Below are 22,831 nucleotides of genomic sequence, written 5' to 3'. Positions count from 1 at the left end.
GCCGGGAGGATGATAGGATATAGGGGGAGACATTGGTCTGGGCAGGCACCCTAGTGAGTCACCGGGGCTGAGCCCATCCCGAAGGACAGGCCGGGCAGCCCCAAGGTACTCACTGCACCCGGCTACGGGGTGCGCTCCCTCGGGAGCAGCGGTGCCGCTGCAAGGGAGCAGCCCGCATGAGATAAAGTTGCCTGCCCAGCCCGGAGGGGGGTTGCGGCGTGGAGGAGAAGGATTTCTGCATCCTGAGGATAGAAGCATGGAACGGTGGAGACACTGGTCTGCTCAGGCATCCTGGTGCTCCGCCGGAGCTGAGCCCATCACGCGAATAGGCCACACAGCCCCGCTAACGCTCACCGCACCGGACCGTGGACCTGGCCCTGCGATGGAGATACCCACCCACGTCGTATAGATATGACCGTTCAGCCGGCATCAACAGGCTTGCGGTGTGGAGGAGATGGACTTGAATGTGTTGAGGCTGGAAAAATTACCGATCGGTGTACTTACGGTCTTACGGATCTTGTGCTGTATGATCGTATATACCTAACCCAGCTGCGTAAGTAGCTACTAGCGCCACCTGTGAATACAATCTTTGAAGCACAGCGCCACCTAGTTCTAAGATTTACTATTGCGTGGACTGTATTGATTGAGTCAGCCAAAAGGTGGCAGCACCTGAAGATCGAGAACAGGTCGAAAACGAGACATTATGGCCTAATTTTGCCGATGCATCAGTTTGAACATGTTTGTTAAAAATATTTAATTGAAAATTAGGCACCATGCATTCCATAGCATTGACATGCGGAGGTTGCACGATCTGTTTGTTCATTCCTCAGCCAAGATGTGACAAGACCATACACGACATACCTATTCAAGGTCTCCAGGGCTTATCAATGTGTGTATATAGCTTTTGCTTTACTTTGTGATATATTATTAAAAAAGTATATTTGAAATCAGGTTTATCATTTCCCTAGACGGGCAAAGACTTATTATCATTACCCCTCACCAATGTCTTGTCCTTCCCTGTAACGACCCTACACCTCTTTTAAGTCGACATTTTTACTTTTTAGCATTGAAGCACAAAATTGAAAGCAATTTTTCAAACATCAAAATGCTTAGCTGAATATCAGAAAAAACACATTTCCAGAAAAAAATATACCGTAGCGAAAATAATCAGCTGAAAGTTATTACCATTTGCCTTGGAAAGTGAAGCCGCGCCGCAATCGTCTCAGTCCTCAATTTGCGTCACCTTGAGCGCAGAGCGCAATGTTTCTGTGGTTTCTGTGTGTGAATTTGTGAGATCTGTGAGGTTCGGGTGGGGTTCCGTGTACAGTTTTGTAAATAATTGATTGTACCATTATTGTGCCAGTGATCAGTGGACGCAAATTAAAAAATAATTGATTGTTTCACTGTGCCTTGAAGACATGGCTTGCTAATCTTTATCTACGATAAAGAGTAAGTAGAAGTAGAAAGTGCGTTGCCTCCTCGTCAGTCGGCACTGCTCGAGCCCTGCCAGCTGAAGCTCGATATGATTTATTGCTGTCACATGAATTGATATGTTTTGATTGCTAACCTCGTGTAAATGATTGAAGTTCACATGATCATCCCATTTTTCAATAAGAAGTATTTGCTAGCGGATCCTTGTGTTGGAAGGATCGGTTCCATCTTTTTTTGTGGGTAGTTGCTTCAGAGGCCAGTTTCAGTTTGGCTAACAGAAAATAATTGGTTACATCTGTTTAAAGCTGGTTTTAGGCTTCACCAACCTCACAATTGGTTATCTTGGTAAGAGTCACCTATTTTGCCCTAGGCTAAAAATTAAATGAAAACCACACCATTTTGTCACTAACCTATGATAACCTAGAAAATGGCATATCTTTTCCCTATAATTTATCCTAAAAAGTGGGTACACTACACGCAGAACTACCACAACCTAAAATAATGATAACCAGGCCTAACCTAACATAACCTAACCTTACCTGACTCAATGGGGTGGTCAGGTGTAACTTACTCATCAATATTTGTGTAAAAAGGATTGCAAGCATCGATGTGTGGTGTCACTTTTCAAGCTTAGAAAGATGTGCTCTTTTCTTTCATTTTTTATTTTGTGAAACTATAGTTCTTAAAGGGTAGGTACAAAAGGTAGTTATAGCTACTGATATTTTGATCTGCAGTTTTTTGTGTAGCTGATAAAATTTGTGGTCTTTTTTGGGCTGACAAGCTGACCACTTCTATCTAGTAGTGACTTAGGCATATAGCAGAAATTCATTTTATTAATTTAAATCCACTTTATCACATGAGGATTGTCAAATCTTCATTGGGGACATGCTACAGACTATTCAGCCTTCTAAATCTAGCATTATTTTCCATTTTTAGAGAGGATAGAGCATTGTGTTTGTAAAGCATGCTTTCTTGTACCTCTTTGTTGATAATGGTTTCTCAACTTCAGAATACCCATTAAATGCCATGTAGAATTGAATGGTATTTCATGACCAAGGTCACTATCTCTTCAATTTAAGGTTTGGCTGCCATCAGTGATCAGCCATCCATTTGTCATCTATCAGTTACATAATGGTGGACTTGCTCTTAAAGTGTGGATTGATCTAACTATGATTTAACTATATGCAGATGCTTTGCTGGCTTAGTTAATTGAATACAAGGAGGAATACATCACATTCCTACAAACTCATCACTCACAAGTCATTAAGGGAAATAGGTAATTTGACTTTATGAATTTGCATTTAGTGACATTGCAATGATGACAATGAGTTTCACACTTAAAATGGTTGCTGTTGATGTTGTCACCTGGCATAATAAATAACATGAGTTTCTTTACATCCATCAAAAAGTTCCATGTGTGCTAGAACCACTGGTTTTATGACAAGTTTCCTTTTTGGTTCATTTTGCAGATTTATAACTTATTTCAACTTGGCATGTTTTAACACAAAGTGCCTAGCTTTTCTATATAGATGTCTGGATATGAATACAGGTGATAGTAAAAAGAAAAATAGTGTGTAATTTGTAAATCATTGCTAACTTTTCCTAATGATTTGACTTATATGACTTGAATATTTGCTTGATCATTTGATCTCCTTCCACTTTCCAGAGAATGGGCGTGGAAGTTGGTACTGAGAGTGACTATGGCAGTGTTGTGGATGCATATACCTTTATTGGCATGTAGCAATCTTCTCTTTTTGAAGCACCAAGTGACCGCTGCATTATAATATTGTTTAGGTCATCGATCAATGTCCTGAAACAATACTTTTTTCCGTGCCAACTCAGAGCAGGATAGTTTACGTCCATGATTATGGGCGCCGATGTCCTCTGAAGTCCGGGCGCCCAAAAATCACAAGCCATCATCATATGCCCATGACCTAAGATTCAGTATCTTCAACCATTTGCCCCACAGGTCATCCCCGTTTGGATTAGTGCGCTCATATGAACCTTCTGCTGCCACCAGGTGACTGTGGACCAGCGGGGCTGCGCCGGCACCTGGTCTCCGTCGAGCCGTGACCGAGCCGCTGCCACTGCAGCCGCGGGTGCCCAGCCGGCGGCGCCGTCCGATGGGCGTCAGTAGGCCGTCGCCGCGCCGCTCCCGCCGCCAGCCGGGCGCGTGACGCCGCCGCCGCCGCCGCCGCCCCCGCCCCGGCCGCCAACACGTCTCACTTCGGCATCGCGGCGTCCCGCTACTTCGGCGGAGGGCCGGGCGCCGCGCCGCGAACCATGCAGAAGACGGGCAAGGAGAAGACCCCGGCGGCCGAGGAGGGCGCCCGCCGCGCCGCCCGCCTGCCCTCCTCCAGCCGGGCCACTGTGCAGAGCACCGGCTCGCGCCAGTCCAGCTCCAGCTCTGGAGGCGTGCTGATGGTCGGATCCAACTTCAGGGTCGGCAAAAAGATCGGCTGCGGCAACTTTGGCGAGCTGCGCCTGGGGAAGAACATGTACAATGGCGAACACGTCGCCATCAAACTGGTGAGTGGGGCGATTGGGTGGTTGGAGCCAGGGGTGGTGCGGGATGTATCGTGCATGTTTGGCTTCCAATGGGGCTTCTTGGATCGTAGAGATGTTTGTCGTTGCATATTTATAAGTTACGGATACTCATTGGCCCTATCCTTGAATGAATACACTTCAGCTACTCTTTTCATTATCCTCATACACGCAACCAGTTTGCGCCACTTGTATGGTTATCAAGCTTAAATTGTGTTGGCTTCCATCCTCATTCATCCCTGGTGGATTCTTGTTTTGACCTAGTTGGAGTCTAGTTCCTGTCACCGTTCTTTCTGTGCAGTTGGCCCAGGCTCCGGTCTGTGCAGTGTGCACAGCGTAACGTTTTAGACTGTAAGCTATCTCTTTGTACTGTTGCCTCCATTAGGTTCTTGTGTACTGTGGCCCTTTTTTGTCTCGTTTTATCTACCGGAACAACGCTTTCCCTTGACCTAATCATTATTGATCCTTTTTACTGCTCTGTGTTGTATCGGTTCTTTGTGTGACATTTAACTGTGTCCCCCTTACTTGTCTATTTCGTGATGCACAACTGACCATTGACAGCACCATGCATGCACCATGCAGCACCTCTCGTTCCGTTTCATTTTATCTTTCTGATCAGATACGCGATCAAAAACCGATTGCCGTCCTGTCACATCGCTCGCATTTATTCCTTTTACCGCTTCTTTCGCTCGAGTCGGGTATCTACCGACCCTAGCATCAGGACCCGAGACTACTTTGCCGTTCATGCTTTGAGCCATCCCTTCTTGGCCCCATGACACGCTGTGGCCGACTGAACTAGAGGTCCGCTCCTCAGTAGCCTTGTTGAACAACGGACACTTCGGTAGTCACTGGCGTTCGTAGGTACTGCTCATCGTCACGGTTTGCTCGACATGACGCAAGCCGCTGACCGTTGGGGTATCGGTGAGACTCGCCGTTCGCTGCCGGGCACGGCATCCGCGCCGGATCGCTGCCGATGGCGTCATGGTTTGGATGACGCCATTCTGGAGATTCTGGAGTATCAGAATTCGAACTCGTTGGTATCGGCTCTGTTTCTGTCCAACCCGTTCCGTCACGGGTATGGTTTGCCCATGGCTGTCGTCAACCCAGCCTCTGCCGCAGCAGACTGGGGTAGTCTGCCCAATGGACACTGGTCCCTTTCTCCCGAAGGTATGGCCTTCACCAGCACTCACGAGTGATATTCCTGAGTGGTGCTTACGCATATTGCATGGGATTATCTGCATATTAATCATCTGAATGGGTTCCACCATCTTCTGCGCTTCGTGCGCTGTCTCGACATGCCAGCATCCAGTCTGGTCCCCCTCCCCTTCCGTACCGTTTCGTATTTCGCATTGTCTGCCGCTGCCAGTTGCCGTTTTTCTATGTTGACGCCGCCGCGCTTCGCGCCTCTCGCCTGTGCCGCCGCTGTGAGCCGCCCCAGGCTACTGTCGCGTGGCGCACGGTCCCCGGCACGGGCGGCTGGCTCACTTTCGAGACCACTTTGCCGGAAATTCGGCGATGCGGGACAGTGGTGGTGTTTCGTCACAGGTTCCCCGACCCCGCAGGGCTATGACTGACTGAATGGCTGAGCTATTACCGAATGGCGGTGGCAGTGCCTGTGACTGACTGACCGAGTGGAAATGTACCTGTGACTGTGACTGACTGACTGAGTGACTTTGGCTGTGATAAAGATCGCAACGGTGGCTGTATGTGTGACTGACGTGCTTGGCTGTTTACTGTGACTGTCTGCGTGATGTTTGGTGGGGATGTGCGCTGTGCAACTGTACCCACTGTGGGCTGCAAGGGAATGGTGGCGGTGAAATGCACTGTGGTTGGCGCGGTATGCGAGATGGATGTAACGGCTGAGGTGAAAAAATGTAGCGTGAATTGTTGGTGCTGTGAGTGCGGGGGTGAATGTGGTGCAGTAATGGACGGGAGGGCACCGGATAGCCACGACCGTCTGCACATGGACGTTCAGGTATTTCATTCCACTCATGATAGCAGGGTAGATCGATAATGCTTCGATTCCGCTGATTGGATTCGGCAACAGTGGAATGAACTGAGGTGAAAGAAAAGCCATCATCTTCTTCCCTCTCTATCCATCTCCATCATCTCTTTCGCCGGCCTCATCTCCATCGCCCTCCACTGACTGTGTCTCTGTTGTCTGCACGCTGGCACCCAGACTCTACCCGCCGGCAGTGGAGCGGGCGTAACCCAACCAGCCGACGCTAACACCTGTCCGCGTGGGTTATCCCGTGTCAGCGGGGCTGTCGTCGGGGCTGGTGCTCTCACTGATTGATGCTGCGATCAGCGTGGGTCATGTCACGGGTCCCCCGATCGGTGTTTGGTTTCGTTATCACACTGCCGCCACTGCCGGCTCCATATCCCGGCGCGGCTCCACGCTCGCAGCGCCGGTGGTCAAGGCTCAAGGCCAGCTCGCCGGCCGGCCGGCTGGCCGCTCGCCGCTGATCACGGTCTAATCGAGACCCGTGTGTGCCGGCCGGCCGTGTCGGCGCGCGGGTGGGGGAGGGATGGCGGCGCCGCGACAGCCCGATTGGATGCTGAGTTTGTCCAAGATAAGCCGCACTGTGGCGGTGCACGGCGCGTATCACGGGGACAGGTGGGCCTGCGCCATGTGATAGGCATCGCCAGGGGACTTTTAAAGGGACGGACACTGGATAGATTCGGAAGTTTGGTGATAGGGAGAGGGGAAATTGCGGACTTTTGGATATAAACATGATTGAAGAATATGGGGCGGGTGTTTTGTAATTGGCTGGACTGCAGATGTTATGGTGTGGTATGATTGTGTTTCACTCAAGCGCTCCTTATCAACTATCATGACATTTGACCCTGCTGATATACACCTTTAGTGATATAACATTACCCGGAATTCAGGTGCAAAGTGTCACGCGATACAAACACTGGTTGTATTTCCAGGAAACACGGTCAGGTGTGGCGCCGTTTTCACATGGTGACAGTGATCAACAGTCGGAGGGCGTTCCCTACTGACATTGTCAATGTATCATGTGTCACTAACCTATCAGCGCTGATTGTCATCTGTCATTTGACTGTCATTTGTCTGTCATTATGTCAGGCTCAGGTTCCATTCCGTCAGGTTATGTCACGGCTCATTTTGTCACAATGCTGTCACGATTACAGCATCTGTTTTTGTTGTGCGCTTCTGTTGATACAGTTATCCGTGACGATGTTTTTTGGTGATCGTAACTTGTGATTGTTTTTTTTTTTGTGAAACGCAGAAGGATACCAACCGTACTTACATTACTGAGTAGCACTTTTCTGCACGGCGTGCAAGGTGATATTTTTTTCGGACTCGGCTCTCTTGTGTCCGAATCATGTCGGCGCTTCGGACAGTGTCCCGCTCCATATCGATGCTGGATGTGTTCCACTACCAACATCGGCTATTGCTTGTCTTTGACATGCTCAGAATTACCGTGGTAGTCATTCGTACCGCCTTTGCTTTGGCAGCACGAAGCCCCGTCCAGCAGCCAGAAATGCGCTGTTGTCCGCTGATTCCAGCTGGCATTACTCTCGGCAGTGATGCAATTGCATTGGATAGACGGTGACTCGTGAAGTTTCCCCGACCCGTGATCTTGGCCGGTGATCTACGACCCATGATATGTAACCTTTGACTCATGACCGGTCACCCTTATTTACGTAGGAGGCTCTACTGCTAGATTTTTCACAGTGCAGGCCAACGCTTCAGTGCTGTTCGATGAGTGTCGTTTGGATTCGTTCACCCCGCGCTGCTCCGTGTCCCCTCTGACATCCTCTCCCTCTGTCTCTCAGGAACCGATGAAGTCCAAGGCGCCGCAGCTGCACCTTGAGTACCGGTTTTACCGTCAGCTGGGCACTCACGGTAGGTCACGGATCTCCCCCCCCCTCCCCAGAGTCCCTCCCCCTGGGCACCGGCCGGGCCGGTGCGATACTGCCTCGTTCGTCGCCGGCGCTGTCGATTCAAAGTGTGACTTACGCCGGCTGCTGTCGGCGAGGTATTATGGGCCAGCGGTGGTGCTAAGTTCCCCTGTCCCGGCGACCGCATCGACCGCAGTGCCGGCGGACGAGTTTTACCTACGTGGCTGGACCGGACCTTTGTAGCAGCACGGCTGCGCGGTGTGCTAGAATCGCTGCATGCAGTGGTTGCGAGAGTTGTTACTAGTTCGTTCCTCGGGGAGGGGGGGGGGGGCGGACTATAGGTGTATGATAATGGTGACTTGCCTTTGGGAAGGGGAAAGGGTGATTTCTTTCGTTTTTTTTTTTTTAAGATAGTTCTAGGCCTCAGGGCCATGTGATATGATAAAGGGGAGACGTTGGGTTGGTTCGACCATCGGCGGATGCGCTACTGCAGCTGAGCCCGTCTCCGCGGGACATGCACGCCCCGGCGAGCCAGGCCACCCAGTCGCTCAAACGGTCACCCTTTTGGGACATACTCTCATTAGAGCTGCTCTCGCCGGCTGTTGGTATCAGGGAACTGTGATGCAGGATGTGGATAGGCTGCTCGTGAGGATAGAATGCCCGATCAAAGCATGTGACCTTGTCGCTCCGTGGTGGCTACGAGTAGCTTGGGGGTTCGGGTTAGCACTTGGTCCACTTGAAGCGGTGTTTATTCTAAATTGCATTTGTTATCTGGTGATGTGGTGCGTACGTAAGCTTGTTCCACCAAAGCAGCACACGCTGGCACAGAGCCGGCGACACTTCCTGATTACCCAGTTGGATTTGCGCCAGCTTCTTCAGCGATCCTCTCGTCTACTTACAACCGACATTTTTTGCGAGTCTTTTTTCACTCATCAGATTACGCCACCATCGCTCTGGGTACGATGGCAGGCCAGAGCAGTGTCCGGGCGGACGACAGCGCCTCCCACCCCTCCCCAGGCCCGCTGCCAGTGCGGTCATTTGGCTGGTCGCCCGGCCGATCCACTGGGGATTAGCCCGCGGTGCTCGGTACCCCGGTCCGCCGCCCGGCACCCGCTATCGTCGGTCTGTCCGTGTCCTATCAGGCCAGCCGAGCGAGCTACCGCGCTGACGGCACGGGACCAAGTCGAGCGGAGAGGAAAGCGGCGATAGTTGAGGCTGAGAGACGAGTTGGAACCGATAGGCGATGGCTAAGAGCCGAGAGCAGCGAGCTGCTGAGGGTTGAGGGCTGAGAGAGCTGAAAGCTGATAACCGAGAGTGGAGCTGGGTCAGCGCAGAGCCAAGAGCCGCGAGCTGCGAGCTGCGGGCTCCGAGCTGATAACACAGTGGAGCTGGGTCAGCCCCGTCCCGCTCTGTGCCGAGTGGTCAGCCGAGGGGCGCGGCCCACGCGCCCAGCTGCACATACGTGTGCGTTGAGTGGGCGGTAATGCGTGCGCACACGCTCACACGCCACCTGCCGCAGGTCGATGTCGAACGGCGTATGTGGGACTGAGCAGAGGCGCGACCATGGACTGGTAGCACATGACGTGTGTTACCCCGTTACCGCTAGCCAACAGGAAAAGATAGGTTATGGCTTTATTTCACTTCAATTGGGAGCAAGTGTCGATTCTGAGATTCTGTCTCACTCCATCTCTCTCTCTCTCTCTCTCTCTCTCTCTCTCTCTCTCTCTCTCTCTCTCTCTCTCTCTCTCTCTCTCTCTCTCTCTCTCTCTCTTTCTTTCTTTCTTTCTCTCTCCCTCTCCCTCTCCCTCTCCCTCTCCCTCTCCCTCTCCCTCTCCCTCTCCCTCTCCCTCTCCCTCTCCCTCTCCCTCTCCCTCTCCCTCTCCCTCTCCCTCTCTCTCTCTCTCTCTCTCTCTCTCTCTCTCTCTCTCTCTCGCTCTCTTCCACTCTTGTCAGCCACTCCTTGATCATCGTAACAGCCACGTGACTGTCCCTGTGACGTCACTAAGTGGCTGATCTTGGCGACAGCTATGAATTTCGGAATCCGGATGTAGGGCGCTCTTGAATGAAATTGTCTCAGCGTCTTGTGATGTCGAGACTATTGGACGCTGTTGCATTTCATGAAAGCGGCATGGTTTGTTTTATTAATTAATGTTAGAGTCCAGGACTCCATAGGAAGTAATCGTACCTTCTGATATGCCATTGGTATTTTAATGTTTTATGCCATTCAATGAAGAAACGCGACAGTGGAATCTTCTGGCGTGAGCAATATGCGACCTTTCGTTCAGGACGCGAGCGGCCTAGATAGCCAATAACGCAGTTTTCCATTTACGCGGAGCATCCGCTGCCGCTGCCGCCATCATTCTCTGACCGCCCTTGACCCAGTTTGCCCCGCCCACCGACCGACCCAGTGCTGACTGGAAAGCCGGACGGGCGTTTTGTACGAGCACAGCCACCGCCCGCCCAACCGATGGTGAAGCGCGCGGATTAGTGACGGTGAATTGATTTGGGTCAGGATTAGTTACACCAATCTGGTGTGTTTTTCGAATATGGAATAAACATCGACACATTTAGGCTAATTTGGAGAAGGTTTCCAGTCTACCTCATTCATAAATCGTATTCGTCTTGCTAGCATGCAACATTACCTCCGAACACGCTGTTTTTCGCCCATAAGCAGCCAACCTCGCGTGCCGCTGGGCGGGTCGGAACGCGAGGATGCTCCGCCGCTCCATATACACACCGTCCTCCCACTCTACCCGCTCTGCTCCGTTGCTCTGCCCTCCGCCTCCCACTGCGCCCGCATATCTCGGTCCGCGGCTGGCCGAGGCAGGAGTCGTGCGGCGGCGGCTCACATCTGCTCCCCTCCCTCCCCAGTCGACCGCAGCTCGTAAATCGGAACAGTGCGTGCGAGGTCGGTACGCTGGGCGAGCGGCAGCCGAGCCAGCCCTGGCGGCTGGCGACGGGTGGTTTCGAACAGCCAGTCGGCTTTGTCGTGGGATGTAGTGAGGTTCATTAGGAAGTAGGAACAGCGATAAGAGCAATGTTGAGCAGAAGGTAGCAATAAAGGAGAATGGCTGCAAGTGCAGCGGTACCGGATCATGTGCTCGAGGTCTTCGATAGCGCAGCCGCTGTGGTCGAATAGCAACACTAGTGGCAAGTTTATTGAGCGTTGTATTTTAAGGCCAGTGTGAAATGTCAGACTCAGTCAGATGGATGGGGCTCGCAACCCGCATCGCATATTCGCACGCATCACATTTTATTTTCCGTGAAGCTCTAGCTTGATCGGAGCCAAACGCGAGGGGGGGGGGGTCGTGCCGCCGAAGGACGCAATGGCCTGTGCCGGCGAGGGTTAAAATTGGGTATCATCGGCTTCCTCTCGTCACGGGCAACACTTTGAGTTCCTAGCCACCTTTCCGACCAAGGCCGCCCTATCCCCATCCCTCCCCTTCTGCTGTGGCGCTTTAGCTCCTGCCGAACTGCTGCCGCTCAGTCGTGCCGTGCCGGCCAGCCGTGAATCTCTCTGTGACGTCGTGACAGCGTCACGGCGTGCCAGGAGCCCGCCGACCGTGACGGAGGTCCCGGCCACGCCCTTTGACACTTCCAGCCGGCCGGCGAGACCAGTCTGCCAGTCCGTCTGGCGGTCTGTCCTCTGTTTTGGTGGCTCTGTTTGGTTGGTATTTTGTGAGACCGGCCATGATGAGCGTTTGCTACTGTCCTGTCTCTGATCATCTTCAGTCGAGCTAGGCACAGCGTTTCCTTTGACTTGAACCGCCGCGTCTGGCTACGGACTGTATGACGGCCATATACGGATGGAGGGGCGCGGGAGCGCAGGTGGCGTGTTAGAACACCGTCGCCGCTGCCGGCAGTCCGCCCCCCACTCCACTCCTTACCCGCCCCGCCCGTGTGCCGTCCGGCCCGGCCCAGGCCGGCGGACCTGAGGGTAGCACCCACGGACGTGGGGCGACCTTTGCAACTGACTGGCACGGCCACATACCAGGCTCTGACGGCTTCCGGGCCGCCCGCGCAGTGTTGAGTCGAGTTGCCAGCGACTGGACCAAGTTGGAAGTTTACCTGTTCATCTGGGGCTTTCGAGCGGAGAAGTTTGTGATTGAGTGCTACATGCTGCCGTGAGATTCAGAGTTGTTGAGGATATGGCACTGGATGGATTGAATGCTCATTTTCCATTGTAGCATTTGCAACTGAATAAATAGATAACTCGCCAACTGCCATATAAATAAGTAACTCGCCAACTGCCAGATAAATAGGTAACTCGTAAAATGTCACTTCCTATAAGACATTAATTGGGGCGTAACATTTCTGGAATTTTTAATCATTGTTCTGCTTTCGATTTTCTCGTTTGGTTATGAAAGAGCTACATGCTGTACCTTGATGCCCTATCGGAGTAACGGTGTCTGTCAATCTAATCTGAGTCGTTAGCGTCACGTTGTTGCGGAATGGCCCCGGTTCGGACCCATCACCGATGACGCTGAAGGGTGAACTACACATGAAGCAGAACAGTGCAGAAGTTGGCTGATGTCTCCCGCTCCCTTTCGAGCGAGTTTGGTCGTCCGTCTGCCTATTGGCACCAATGCCGTAATCGCCAGCCACTGCCACCATCTATCGCCCGTCACCACCGCCCGTCACCACCGCCCGCCGCCCGCCGCCACCGTCCGCGGCGGCGGCGTCCCGTCGCGGGCAGACCGCCGCGTCAGCACGCGGGCCGGAAGTCTCGGCTGCCGCCGGCCGGGCTCTGTTCTCACGCCGGCCGGCACTGCTGACGATGGACGACGCCGGGTGGTAGACCTGGCGTCGAGCGGCAGACCTGGTAGACCTGGCACCGGCGGCAAACCTGACGCCGATGGCGATATTGGTGGTGTCGAGATTGATAACACGGCGATAGATGTTAACTCGTGATGATTGAATGTGCATCTGACGTGTTGACTGTTGACGGGTAGGATAGCGTTGAGGGTAGGGTATGGAGGCAGACTGATGGCACCTGTGCATAAGAATACGTACTTAAAACAATCTCAACATTCGCCTGCTGTATGTTTTAGGATTTCGCTTACCACACAAAGGCAGGCGGTTGGTGGTTATGGACAGCCATTCGTTCCCAGCTTTCAACCTACTATTCTTCGCACTGTAGTCCATGTGCCTCAGGTGCTACACGGGAAAAAGACTGCCTGTCGATCACTGGACATCTTCGGTACAATGTTTCCAGTTGATGTTTTCAAGTTACCAGCCTTTGCTAATCAGATTGGTTCTTAGTATTATATGGGAACAAATCGGATCAGCGTTTGAGTTGAATAATAATGATAATAATGAGTATGCCACTGCTATTCGCAGTGCAGTGCAGAGTAGTGGAAGGAGTACGCTTTTCACTTTTCAGGTAGTAGGCAATGTTTGGTATCCGATTGTTTTTGCTGCTCGTATAGTATCCTTATTCTTCACACCACTGTTCACTCGACTTTTCGACTACCCGGTCGGTCACGACCACATGGCCGAGCACGTGTAAAGAATCTCCTTTCCTGGGCTACACACTAGTCACGACCTGCTCATGGCAACACTTCCCCTCGTAACTTCTTTACGAGCTGGTCGGCGGGGTCGCTGAGGTCAGAAGAGGTCACGCTGCAGCGGCAAGGTCGGCTGCAAGGTCGCCACTGTCGGCATGTTGTGGCCTGGGAGCCAGTTCCTCCGCCGTGCACTGGGAGTGGCCGGTGAATCAGCTGATTGGAGATCCAGGCGCAGATCGCATGCTTCGCTGTGTTTTGAAGGTGGGTGGGAGATGAGGCGGAACATTTCTGCGTTGTCTGGTGTCTGGTATTTTTTGTGGTGTAGATTTCTGGTTCAAATCATCCTGAGCTAGAATGAGAGGGTGTCGTTGCCACTCGTTGGGGTGGATTAAAGTGCCTATGGCCGCTACTTAATCCTCGTCCGTTTCATCATCATTTGGGGCTTACTCGCCCCCGCTGGAACGCTACCGCTGCATCCAGTAAGAACCATGAAGTCTCCGTTACTCGGTGACTGCTGAGCGATTCGCTGCGGGATGCTCTGCTAGAACGGACTCCGGACTCCGGTGTCAGACGGAGTCCAGCGGCGGGACTGGCCACGCTCTGTGGGAATCGCTGCGGCACTGTTCCTATACTACCTCTGCTGCTGCTGGTAACTGGACCTCACAGCTGCCGTGCCAAGAGCGGCTGTAACGGCTGTAAACCACAGCTCACCAGCGCACAGCGGTAGAAAGCGGCGGTCGAGGCAGCGGTTCTACGGTATAGACGGACAGAGCTGGGACGAGGGCCGCGCGTGCGGTCTCTGCGTGGGCGTGACGTCTGTCAGGCCGATGTTATCTGTGATAGGGTAGCGCCGTGCCGCCCTGTCGCTACCGCCCGGTTCTGCCATGCCGAGGAGATGGCTCACTTCCGTCGCCGCGTGGGCGTGACATCGGGGACGCTGCGCAGGAGACGACCCGCGCGACCGGCATCCGGAGAATGTGGGATAGTTGTCCGGAGCTCCGGGGAATTCCTCGGAATGACGCTCAGTGTCGGGGAGATTGAATTTATTCGTCGATAATTATCTGTCATGAGGCGATATCTTCGTATCGGAGCCTCATGAATAGTGCGAGTGATCGTTGATGAACATTTGATTGCTGCGGAATGGTCTCAAAATGTCTATAATCGGCTATTACATTTAACATTTTCAAACTCATACTTCCCTGTATGACCAATATTGTTTGCTCTGTAAAAGGCTGGCGAATAATTGATTAGAATGCATTTTGTATTGACAATGCACAAGGGTACGGTAGACATGCAGTTAGCAAGTCAGGCACCATATATTGCCGTGAGATATGATGGGGCCAATGGATGAATGGGCGGTTTCTGGAAGAGAATAGAGATGGTCGGGGGAGAGGGCCGGAGTGGTGGAGAGAGAGGATGGGAGGAGCGCCGGCACGACGAACAGAGTCGACGGGCCGTGACGACATGACCGCCGGCGGTCCGCAGAATACAGAGGACGGAGCGGACCCGAGGTCCACCGGTGGCAGAGGGGGGAGCAAACCGCTGGTCCAGTGAGGGTAGAGGGAGAGAGAGAGGAGCAGAGCTGCTGCAGATCCAACGAAGGCAGAGGGCGAGAGTGGAGCGGAGCTGCTGGGCCGTAAAATTGCGGAGCCCCAGTTCACACAGAGCTCGCCAGCCGGTGTTGGCGGGACAATGAAGCAGACAAGTGTTCACACCGCCCCGCTAAACGAATGATGCGATGTCACCGATTGAAGTGGATCCCGCATCGCAGTGCCTACAAATGCGCCCTTATCTGATGCTTTGTAAGCGAACTTTGGGTACGACTTTCTTTGCCTTATTGTGCGTATGGGGTTTGGAAGGGATCAAATTTGGTAGATATCAACTGACGAGGCTGTTATTTGATGATGAATGAATCCCATTTATTTGAAATTCAAGTAAATTACGTCGTCCATCCATCTTCCGAATCTAGTCTCATCCAATCCCCAAGCAAAGCCCGTTACGTCTTTCGTAATCGCCTCCGGCTTGATGCAGAGCTCCTATTGCAAATCCAGCTTGGCGGCAACACTCGGCCAATGAGCAGTGAAAAGTGTCAAACACGAATCGCAATCAAGGCCGGCGGTCTTGCGGTTTCAGCTTCTCCGCGGTGAATCGCACCTCGGTTGGCTTCGTTCCCGCGATTTCGCTGGCTTCTCTGTGGTCTGTAGCCTCGAGGGCCGGCGGCGCTGTCGTCTGGACCTGCTAATAATGCGGGTTGATGAGTGCGGTATGGACCAACACTCACAGTGGGCTTTCGTGACTCCTGGGATTGCCTTTCAGTTGCGTGGGTTCTCAGTCCGACCTTCTCTAATACTGTCCTCGGTGGAAGCAACTGGCAAAACTCGTCATCGCTGTATCGTTTATCACAGACCACCGCTGAGGATGCCGTTATAACCTCGGCCGTCGTGTTCTGTGGCGTGTGCTGAATGGGAGCTCGCCGTGGCTGGCTTCCGTCGGTGGCAGGAGCGTCCTCGGCACTCCGGCCCTGAGCCGCCTGAGTTTCGGTGGCTCGGTCGTCCCTCCCGCTCTACTCCTGAGCCGCGCGAGCACCGCGGTGGCTCGGTTGCTGGGCGCTGACCTGTCGGACAGCGTTTCTGGAACCTGATGCCGGTGCTGGGGTGGGATTAGTGTCATCATTTGCAGACGGAGTGGCCTTGTCTCGTGCAGATGCAGCCCTAATTTGGCGTCATGGCTCATGTGGACGGAATATTCTGCTATCAAAGGGAGCGGGTAATTGCCAACGTCACACATTTAAATGACCTATGGTGCAACCGAGATGTGGCCATTGGTATAAAAGGTGGCTTCTAGTCTTAATTTAATGTCGGACTCTCACAAGCTCCTATTCAGACTCTTTTCATTCGCGGTTGTTGGGTTGTAATCAGTTTCCCATGAATAGGCGATTGGCATTGCTCCTGTAGATTGTCATACGGAAAGCGTTTCCCTTTTTGATTCTTTTGTTTCTTACTTTTCGTTTAGGCTGCGCTTGCACTCCTTTACTTACAATTGATTAAGGAGATGACTTGGTTCGTACTATGTGAGAGAGGTAATTTTTTTCAGTAAGCCAATAAATCCTGCATGCTAGTAAAGCGTTCGCCTTGTATGGACCTCACATTCTGGATTTGACGTGCATTCACTGGCAATGGGTCAAGCCCACCGGCTCACGGCTGGCTGTTCCACTGTCCGCCGCTGTCGCCGGCACGGACCGGCCGGCCGGCGCCGGTGGCGGTACCGGCCGACGGCTGACGCACGACGGTCGATGGCGTCCGACCTCCGTCCCCCCCCCCCTCCCCCGTCCCCACCCAGCGCGCTGAGGCTTCGCTGTCGGCTGGCGTCCGCTCCCCGGTCGTCGGAGGCCGACCCGGTGTTGTACCGGGACGGTCTCGACTGGAGCTGCGCCGGCCCACCCGCGGCTGTGGAGCGCCGAGGCGGGGCGGACGGTTCGGTGATTGACGCGGTCGGTTAGGGGACTGAGCGAGACATGATGGGGCTCAACTGAATGCCGACAAGTGGCTATTAGCATTGATCGGAGAATGCCGGGCTTGAGTCGTATCATTCAGGGATGCTGCCTGCTGTCTTACTGAAGAACTGCTGACAGCAGGAATCGGAGGGGAGGGCGGACTTGCTGCCGTTGATGTAGGTAGTTGGCACGGAGCAGCGTCATTGTGCATGTTGATGTTTTTGGATGTGTGACTGCGCCTTGTCTTGACTAAGATGACTAGAACCATTATTGTATTCAGTGGCGGATCCAGGGGGGGGGGGCAAAATGGGCATTTGCCCCCCCCCAAACGGCATAATTTTAACATTACGCCTATGGACGATGCATGGAAAGAATCGATAAATTGTTCTGGTTTGCCCCCCCCCCCCAAAGCTCTGAGCTGGATCCGCCCCTGATTGTATTGTATTGTATTGTATTGAACAATCATGAGCGATCCACATTCTGAAAGTTTGAAGGAACATCGCTTCACCATTGCAACTGACTAACTCAACTTGTGGTTGTGCTCCTTATCGCTTCGCTTCTGATACGTTACCCTGTCTTTTAAAGGAAATAGTTCACTTTCCTGAAATTAGTATTTTGCTATGGATTTATGTTTTTTTATGCTCAAAATGATCAAAAAATAAAACAAAACGTTTTTGTAAAAAGGATTATTTTCTATATTTTAATATAAGAAGAACTATATTCTATATATAAAATCATGTTTGACGCGGAAGCTTATTACGCGTTGACCAATCATATTGCGTAGGACAAACCCATCGGCTGTAAGCAGCATTCTGATTGGCTGACGATGACGTGACTGCATTCCTCAGCAAGGCACGCATTCCTCTGCAAGGCACACTTTTCGGAACGAAAAATGGAATATCTTCGTCTAGGGTGATCGTTGGGCCGTAAAAGCTTCTGATTTGTGCTAGTCTCAGCGCAAGCAACAAAACTGCTATTCCAGTTCCAAACCCCATGTTAAAAGTGAACTATTTCCTTTAACCCGCGCCCCAGTGGCGGTCTCAGCCAACTTCGCCCTAGTGGGGGGGGGGGGGGGCATATGTTACCACCCACCTCTAACTCAAAAACTAAGAGGGATAGAAAGACGCGGTAAAAAGCAGTCGATAGTTCTCAATGCGTACGTTTGAAAGTATTTCGGTCATTTTTCACCTTTGAGCAATATTGGGGTCACCAGAGGTCATCAAAGGTCAAAATTTGCCAATTGTCATTATATTTTTCAGAAAACATGCCCCTATCTCAGGAACTATGGTAGCTAGAAAAACGCATGGAACAGCAAACGATAGCTTTTTAGCTCTTCTTTTGAAAAGGTCATTATCAATATTGACCTCAGGTCAACGGTTTAGCCTCCAGAGGGCAAAAACTCCAAAAATAGCTGTTTTTACGAAAAGTGTTTTTCGACAATAACTTTTGACTACAAAAAGCCAAGGCATTTCTATTGCCAGAATCGTGTTCCCCTCGCCGAGACGCGTCGAATGAACTATAATTTGACCTTGAAAGGTCAACTTGAAAATTTGACCTCAGGTCAAGGTCATGACCTGACCGGAAAAGGTCATGTTGCATATCAGTCGATGCGTCTCAACAAGACAAACACAATGAGACCATCCCCAGCGTTCTATCTCTTTCCAATCGCGAGTTATTGGCAAAAAACTGTTTGTAGCCTCAAGTGACCTCAGATGACCTGTCTAGAGGTTATCAGCAAAAATGACACCTTGGTCATCACGAGTGGACTAAATCATTGTGATTCTGAAATATTTGGACTGTTCCCATGCGTACACACGGATCTAGAGGCATTTTCATTTTTCTCCATTGCCTTATAATGGTAAGGTCACGCCACTGACCTGACCTTAGGTCACGGATATGAAAAATCCGAGATATACAAATTGTAGGCGCCCATAACATCATGCAATCCACCAAGTTTGAAACCTTTCTGACAAACACTGCAGGCTGGACATGATTGCAAACTTTTTTTTAGGCTTGGTCAGTTAACTTGACCTGGTGACCTGACCTGACATGACCTGGGGTCAAAAATTTCACACATTGTCCAAAATTGATGTACAAAAAGCTACCCCAAGCGGCGCGGCGCTACGCGCCGCGCTTTTTTATTTACACGCGAAAAACGCGACAGGGTGGTAACATATGCCCCCCCCCCCCACTGGGGCGAAGGTTAAACCGGAAGCGTCCGTTGTATCAGTTGTCTGCCGCTGACTCTTGGCCCGCTCCAATCCAAGTCCAGACTCTTCCAGTCTTAGTATCAATCATCTTGCGATGGACTGTCTGGTCCGACATTTACTGGCCGTGATCGCTCTGCCAGTGTGGACTGCTTGCCGGTGGATCACGCGTCGGCGGATCCGCGACGCGTGGTAGATATCGATTGCTCGCTTCAACCCATGCCGGATGCCTGATTATCCTACGGATGACTGCTGATGGTTGCAGTCGAGGCCAGTGGTCCTGGTTTTCATCGCTGCTTACCATCTGCGTCTGTTCCCTCGCCTTACCCCACGCTCACACCCTTACCCGGCGGCCACGTCGTGACCCGGCCCTGACGTCATCGTCGACAGCGTCGGGTCACGGCAGGTCGTCGTCGTGGTGCCGCGCCGCGGGTCGACCCACTCCTGTGTAGTGTATCGACCGGCGGTGGGGCCGGGCCCGCGGGGCCGCCGGATGGGAGTGGGACCCGCCCACGGGGGACGTGGCCGGGCCGGGCTGGACGGGGAGCGGAGACGGATTGGTGGCGTGACATGGGCTCCCGGTGGCGTGCACGACTGATAACGGAGGCTGACAGACGTCAGCGCTTTGTTCAGCGGAGAAGAAATTACGGAAGATGTTTTGGCACCACTTTTGTGAACGAAAATGGCGTATGTTTGCTAGATTCCAGCTTTGCCTGAGGTTATAAGCTCAGTGCTAGCTATTCCAATAGCCGTGTCGACCAACCCAACTGTACCAGCTGCTGAATTCGGTGCTGGCGCCCACTATTCACGGGACGTATTGTTCGGTGAGCTGCCGCTGTCAGGATTGCAGCTGCGCCGGACATTGCAGACGCGTTTTTGCTCATTGGGCTGGCGCGGCGACGGTTCCTGCACTGTTTCCGGCGCCGGTGTCCTGACCGCTGCGCGTGGGACCCGCCGCCGACCACCGCGGGCCGGTCACCGTGCGTCGGCCGCCGAGCCGCTGACGGCGCCCTGATGAATATCTGTCTCCGTGTCGGAGTGCTGCCAGCCGGCCGGCCCATTCGGCGTCTCGCCGGGCGGTGTCTGCTCCCCGTCCCCCTGTCCCCTCGCCGCCGGGTTCTGTCCCGGAGCTGTCCCATTGGCGAGCTCCTGTCCCGCCTGTCTGGATTTGCCCCCGCCCGTAGGCAGGGAGTTTTTGGTGGGGCTGCGGCATTGCGACTCCCGGAATCCGGCCCGTTTTGTCTAGGATTTATGTAACCCGTTCCACGACGGCACCATGCTAGTCCATACATCCATGCATCCATCCATACACACGTCGGAGCGCCATTAGTGACGGTCTGGGGTGTTTGATATGATCTAGTTCCAGCGTCTCCTCTCATCTCTCTCCCTTTTTCTCTATTTTCCCTCCCCTGTCATCTCTTTTCTGCTTTCTCCTCTCCTCTCCTCTCCTCTCCTCTCCTCTCCTCTCCTCTCCTCTCCTCTCCTCTCCTCTCATCTCCTCTCTCCTCTCCTCTCCTCTCCTCTCCTCTCCCTCTCCTCTCCTCTCCTCTCCTCTCCTCTCAACCCTGCTTCGCTTATTCACTCACTGGGTGCCATATTTCCACATCGGTCGCATGCTGGAGTTGCTGAGTTGCAATAACATTGTTTCGTCTTTTAATATGATGGTTTATCATCAATTTCTTTAATAAAATAGCTTATTATAACTCAACACTAGTCGGTATCTATGTATCTCGACATTGCCGGGACCAGCGCAAGCAGGATGATATTGCGCGGGCCCTGACCTTTACCGTCTGAAGAGAAATTCCGGGTTCTCGTGGGGAGCGGCCCAGAAGCCATAGTGGAGTGTGATTCTATGCCCGGACACGTTCCGCCCTTCCCACTGCCTTGTCTGGCTGTGGTTGGGCTCTGTAGCGACCGTGGATGACTCTGGCCTATGGTTACCGGTATCGAGCGACAGAGCGGCTTGAACACAAGTCCTTCAGCCTGGGAGCTGAACTTCTAACCGGGTTTGGGGACGTGGTGACCAAAGACATAGGCCTGGCGTATAGTTGATTACCGCTTTGTTCACTCTTTCGGTCGGTTGGTTCTGGCCTTATCTCGGCCACCGGACGATGCTCAGGTGAGCCTGTCCTGTGCTGCTCTGTGTCGGGATCAGCCATCGACCTGTGGGCAGGGGGAGGTGCGCCGCACTGATTGTGACTCCTGATGACGGCATTGACCCCTTCCCTCTATCCCTCTCCCCTGTGGCATCGTCTCACGTGGTCACGGGTCGAACGGGCTAGTCCGGAGCCCAATCAGCGTTCCCGTTTACATCTGTTGCTGCGAGAGGAACAGTTTGAGACGTGGCCTGTCCGAGCGGCCTAGCGGTGGTCTCGGGATGAAATTGGGTTTGAATCGGTGTTTTGGTCGTTTCATGGCAGTGTAAGTAGAGTTGCTGAATGAGATGAGATGCCGTTCTCCTCGGTGGTCGACATCGATAAGCTAGTCGGTACTTCGAAATTGTTTTATGCTATTTTACGCTATAAGAAGTACGGAAGGTCGATGCCCTCCAACGGCAGGCCCCGAGCCCTTTAACTTCTGGTGGCTTCCTTTGCCAAAGTACTCTGCTCTGAGAGTTTTCCGTCTGCCTGGGCCACCTCCGCCCAGCACGGCTCCCGTTTTGAAAATTTGCCGTGAGTGTATTACCTTTGTTTAGTGTGTCGTGCTGTTGTTGGTGTATCTCGTTGTTCGCCGGCTCCGGACTGGGGACAATCTCTGTCCCTATCGCTGTATGTAAGTCAGCCACCGCGGTACGGCTCCCCTCCCCCGTACCGTATCATACCGCATTGTTCAGGTAGTTCTGACTTCTGACAATGCTGGTTTCCTCTGAAGAACGCAGCCACCAAGGATGCTCTCTTGCCGAGGTTCGTGCGAAGATGCCTTCCGTGAAGCATGTACAATCTCGACTGTAATTGGCTTAGTTTCTTATCTCCAGAATCCACGCTAGGGCTCTTTTCCAGCAGCATTAAAGAAACTTGGCTTCGCTGTCTTATCTCCCCTGTGTTTGCATCGTCTCCGTTGATAAAACATCCACTCCTTTCCGACTTATCCCCGTGGATGGCCGCTGCTGTCGGTGCGTTTCGTCCGGCGACCCCATCCGAATATGGGCGTCGAGCTCCGAGCTGCCCGGGTTAGGGGGGAGGGGAAGGGGCAGGGGACTCCCACTAGACCAGGGCGGTGTGGCCGTCCGCCCGTGTGCTATATTAATTGGATCCCGCGCCCTGTGCCCGGCCCGCTAACGAGATTTGCGGCGATCAGTCGCATGTGTCGAGAGTGCTTGTGATGCGGATATACATCAGATGGGCTGCGGCGTGACTGACTGTGGTGCTAGGAAGCATCAGAAAAGTCGCAGATGTGGCTGGATGCTCCTGCAGATGCGTTAGATTATAATGAGCTGGGAATCGCAGCGTGTTGGCCATTAATTAACGATCGACATCGAGCACTGTCATTGGTGGTTACCGTTGGTCGTGTCGTGGGAAATCTGCCAGTCAACTCGCAGTAGATTGATAAAGTGGTTCACCGACTTCTTGATTAGACTCATGTCACCACATCTCTTATCAAAAGCAGCAACACCAACGATCCGTCGTAGGTCCGCCTCAGTTAGCTCGATGACGTTCGGTGGTTGAATTGACTGGTGGTGATGCCGTTTCTACGTTTGGTTTTTCATGTAAATGCATCTATAAGCTGCCAGAATACGAGCAATACAGAAATGTAAAACGTTGTTTTCTCCCCCTCTTCAC

General features: G+C 52.6%; 1 protein-coding gene across 2 annotated transcripts in view; it reads left to right on the top strand.

Moving 5' to 3' along the window:
* Positions 1-1,213: 1,213 nt before the first annotated feature.
* The window catches only part of LOC122371112 (casein kinase I-like), a 32,506-nt gene continuing 10,888 nt past the window's right edge, over positions 1,214-22,831 (top strand). Inside the window, exons 1-3 of one of the 2 annotated variants that reach the window (XM_043347213.1) lie at positions 1,214-1,449; positions 3,452-3,960; positions 7,780-7,849. In XM_043347213.1, coding sequence (XP_043203148.1) covers positions 3,715-3,960; positions 7,780-7,849 — 316 coding nt within the window. In that variant the 5' untranslated portion in view covers positions 1,214-1,449; positions 3,452-3,714. The remainder of the gene's footprint in view (positions 1,450-3,451; positions 3,961-7,779; positions 7,850-22,831) is intronic. The other variant, XM_043347212.1, reaches the window with a different exon arrangement.

The sequence above is a fragment of the Amphibalanus amphitrite genome, unplaced genomic scaffold (assembly GCF_019059575.1).
Source record: "Amphibalanus amphitrite isolate SeventyFive unplaced genomic scaffold, NRLGWU_Aamphi_draft 001206F_arrow, whole genome shotgun sequence".
Classification (NCBI taxonomy): domain Eukaryota; kingdom Metazoa; phylum Arthropoda; class Thecostraca; order Balanomorpha; family Balanidae; genus Amphibalanus; species Amphibalanus amphitrite.
Note: the sequence above shows the minus strand (reverse complement) of the source record. Positions and strands in the feature narration are given on the sequence as shown.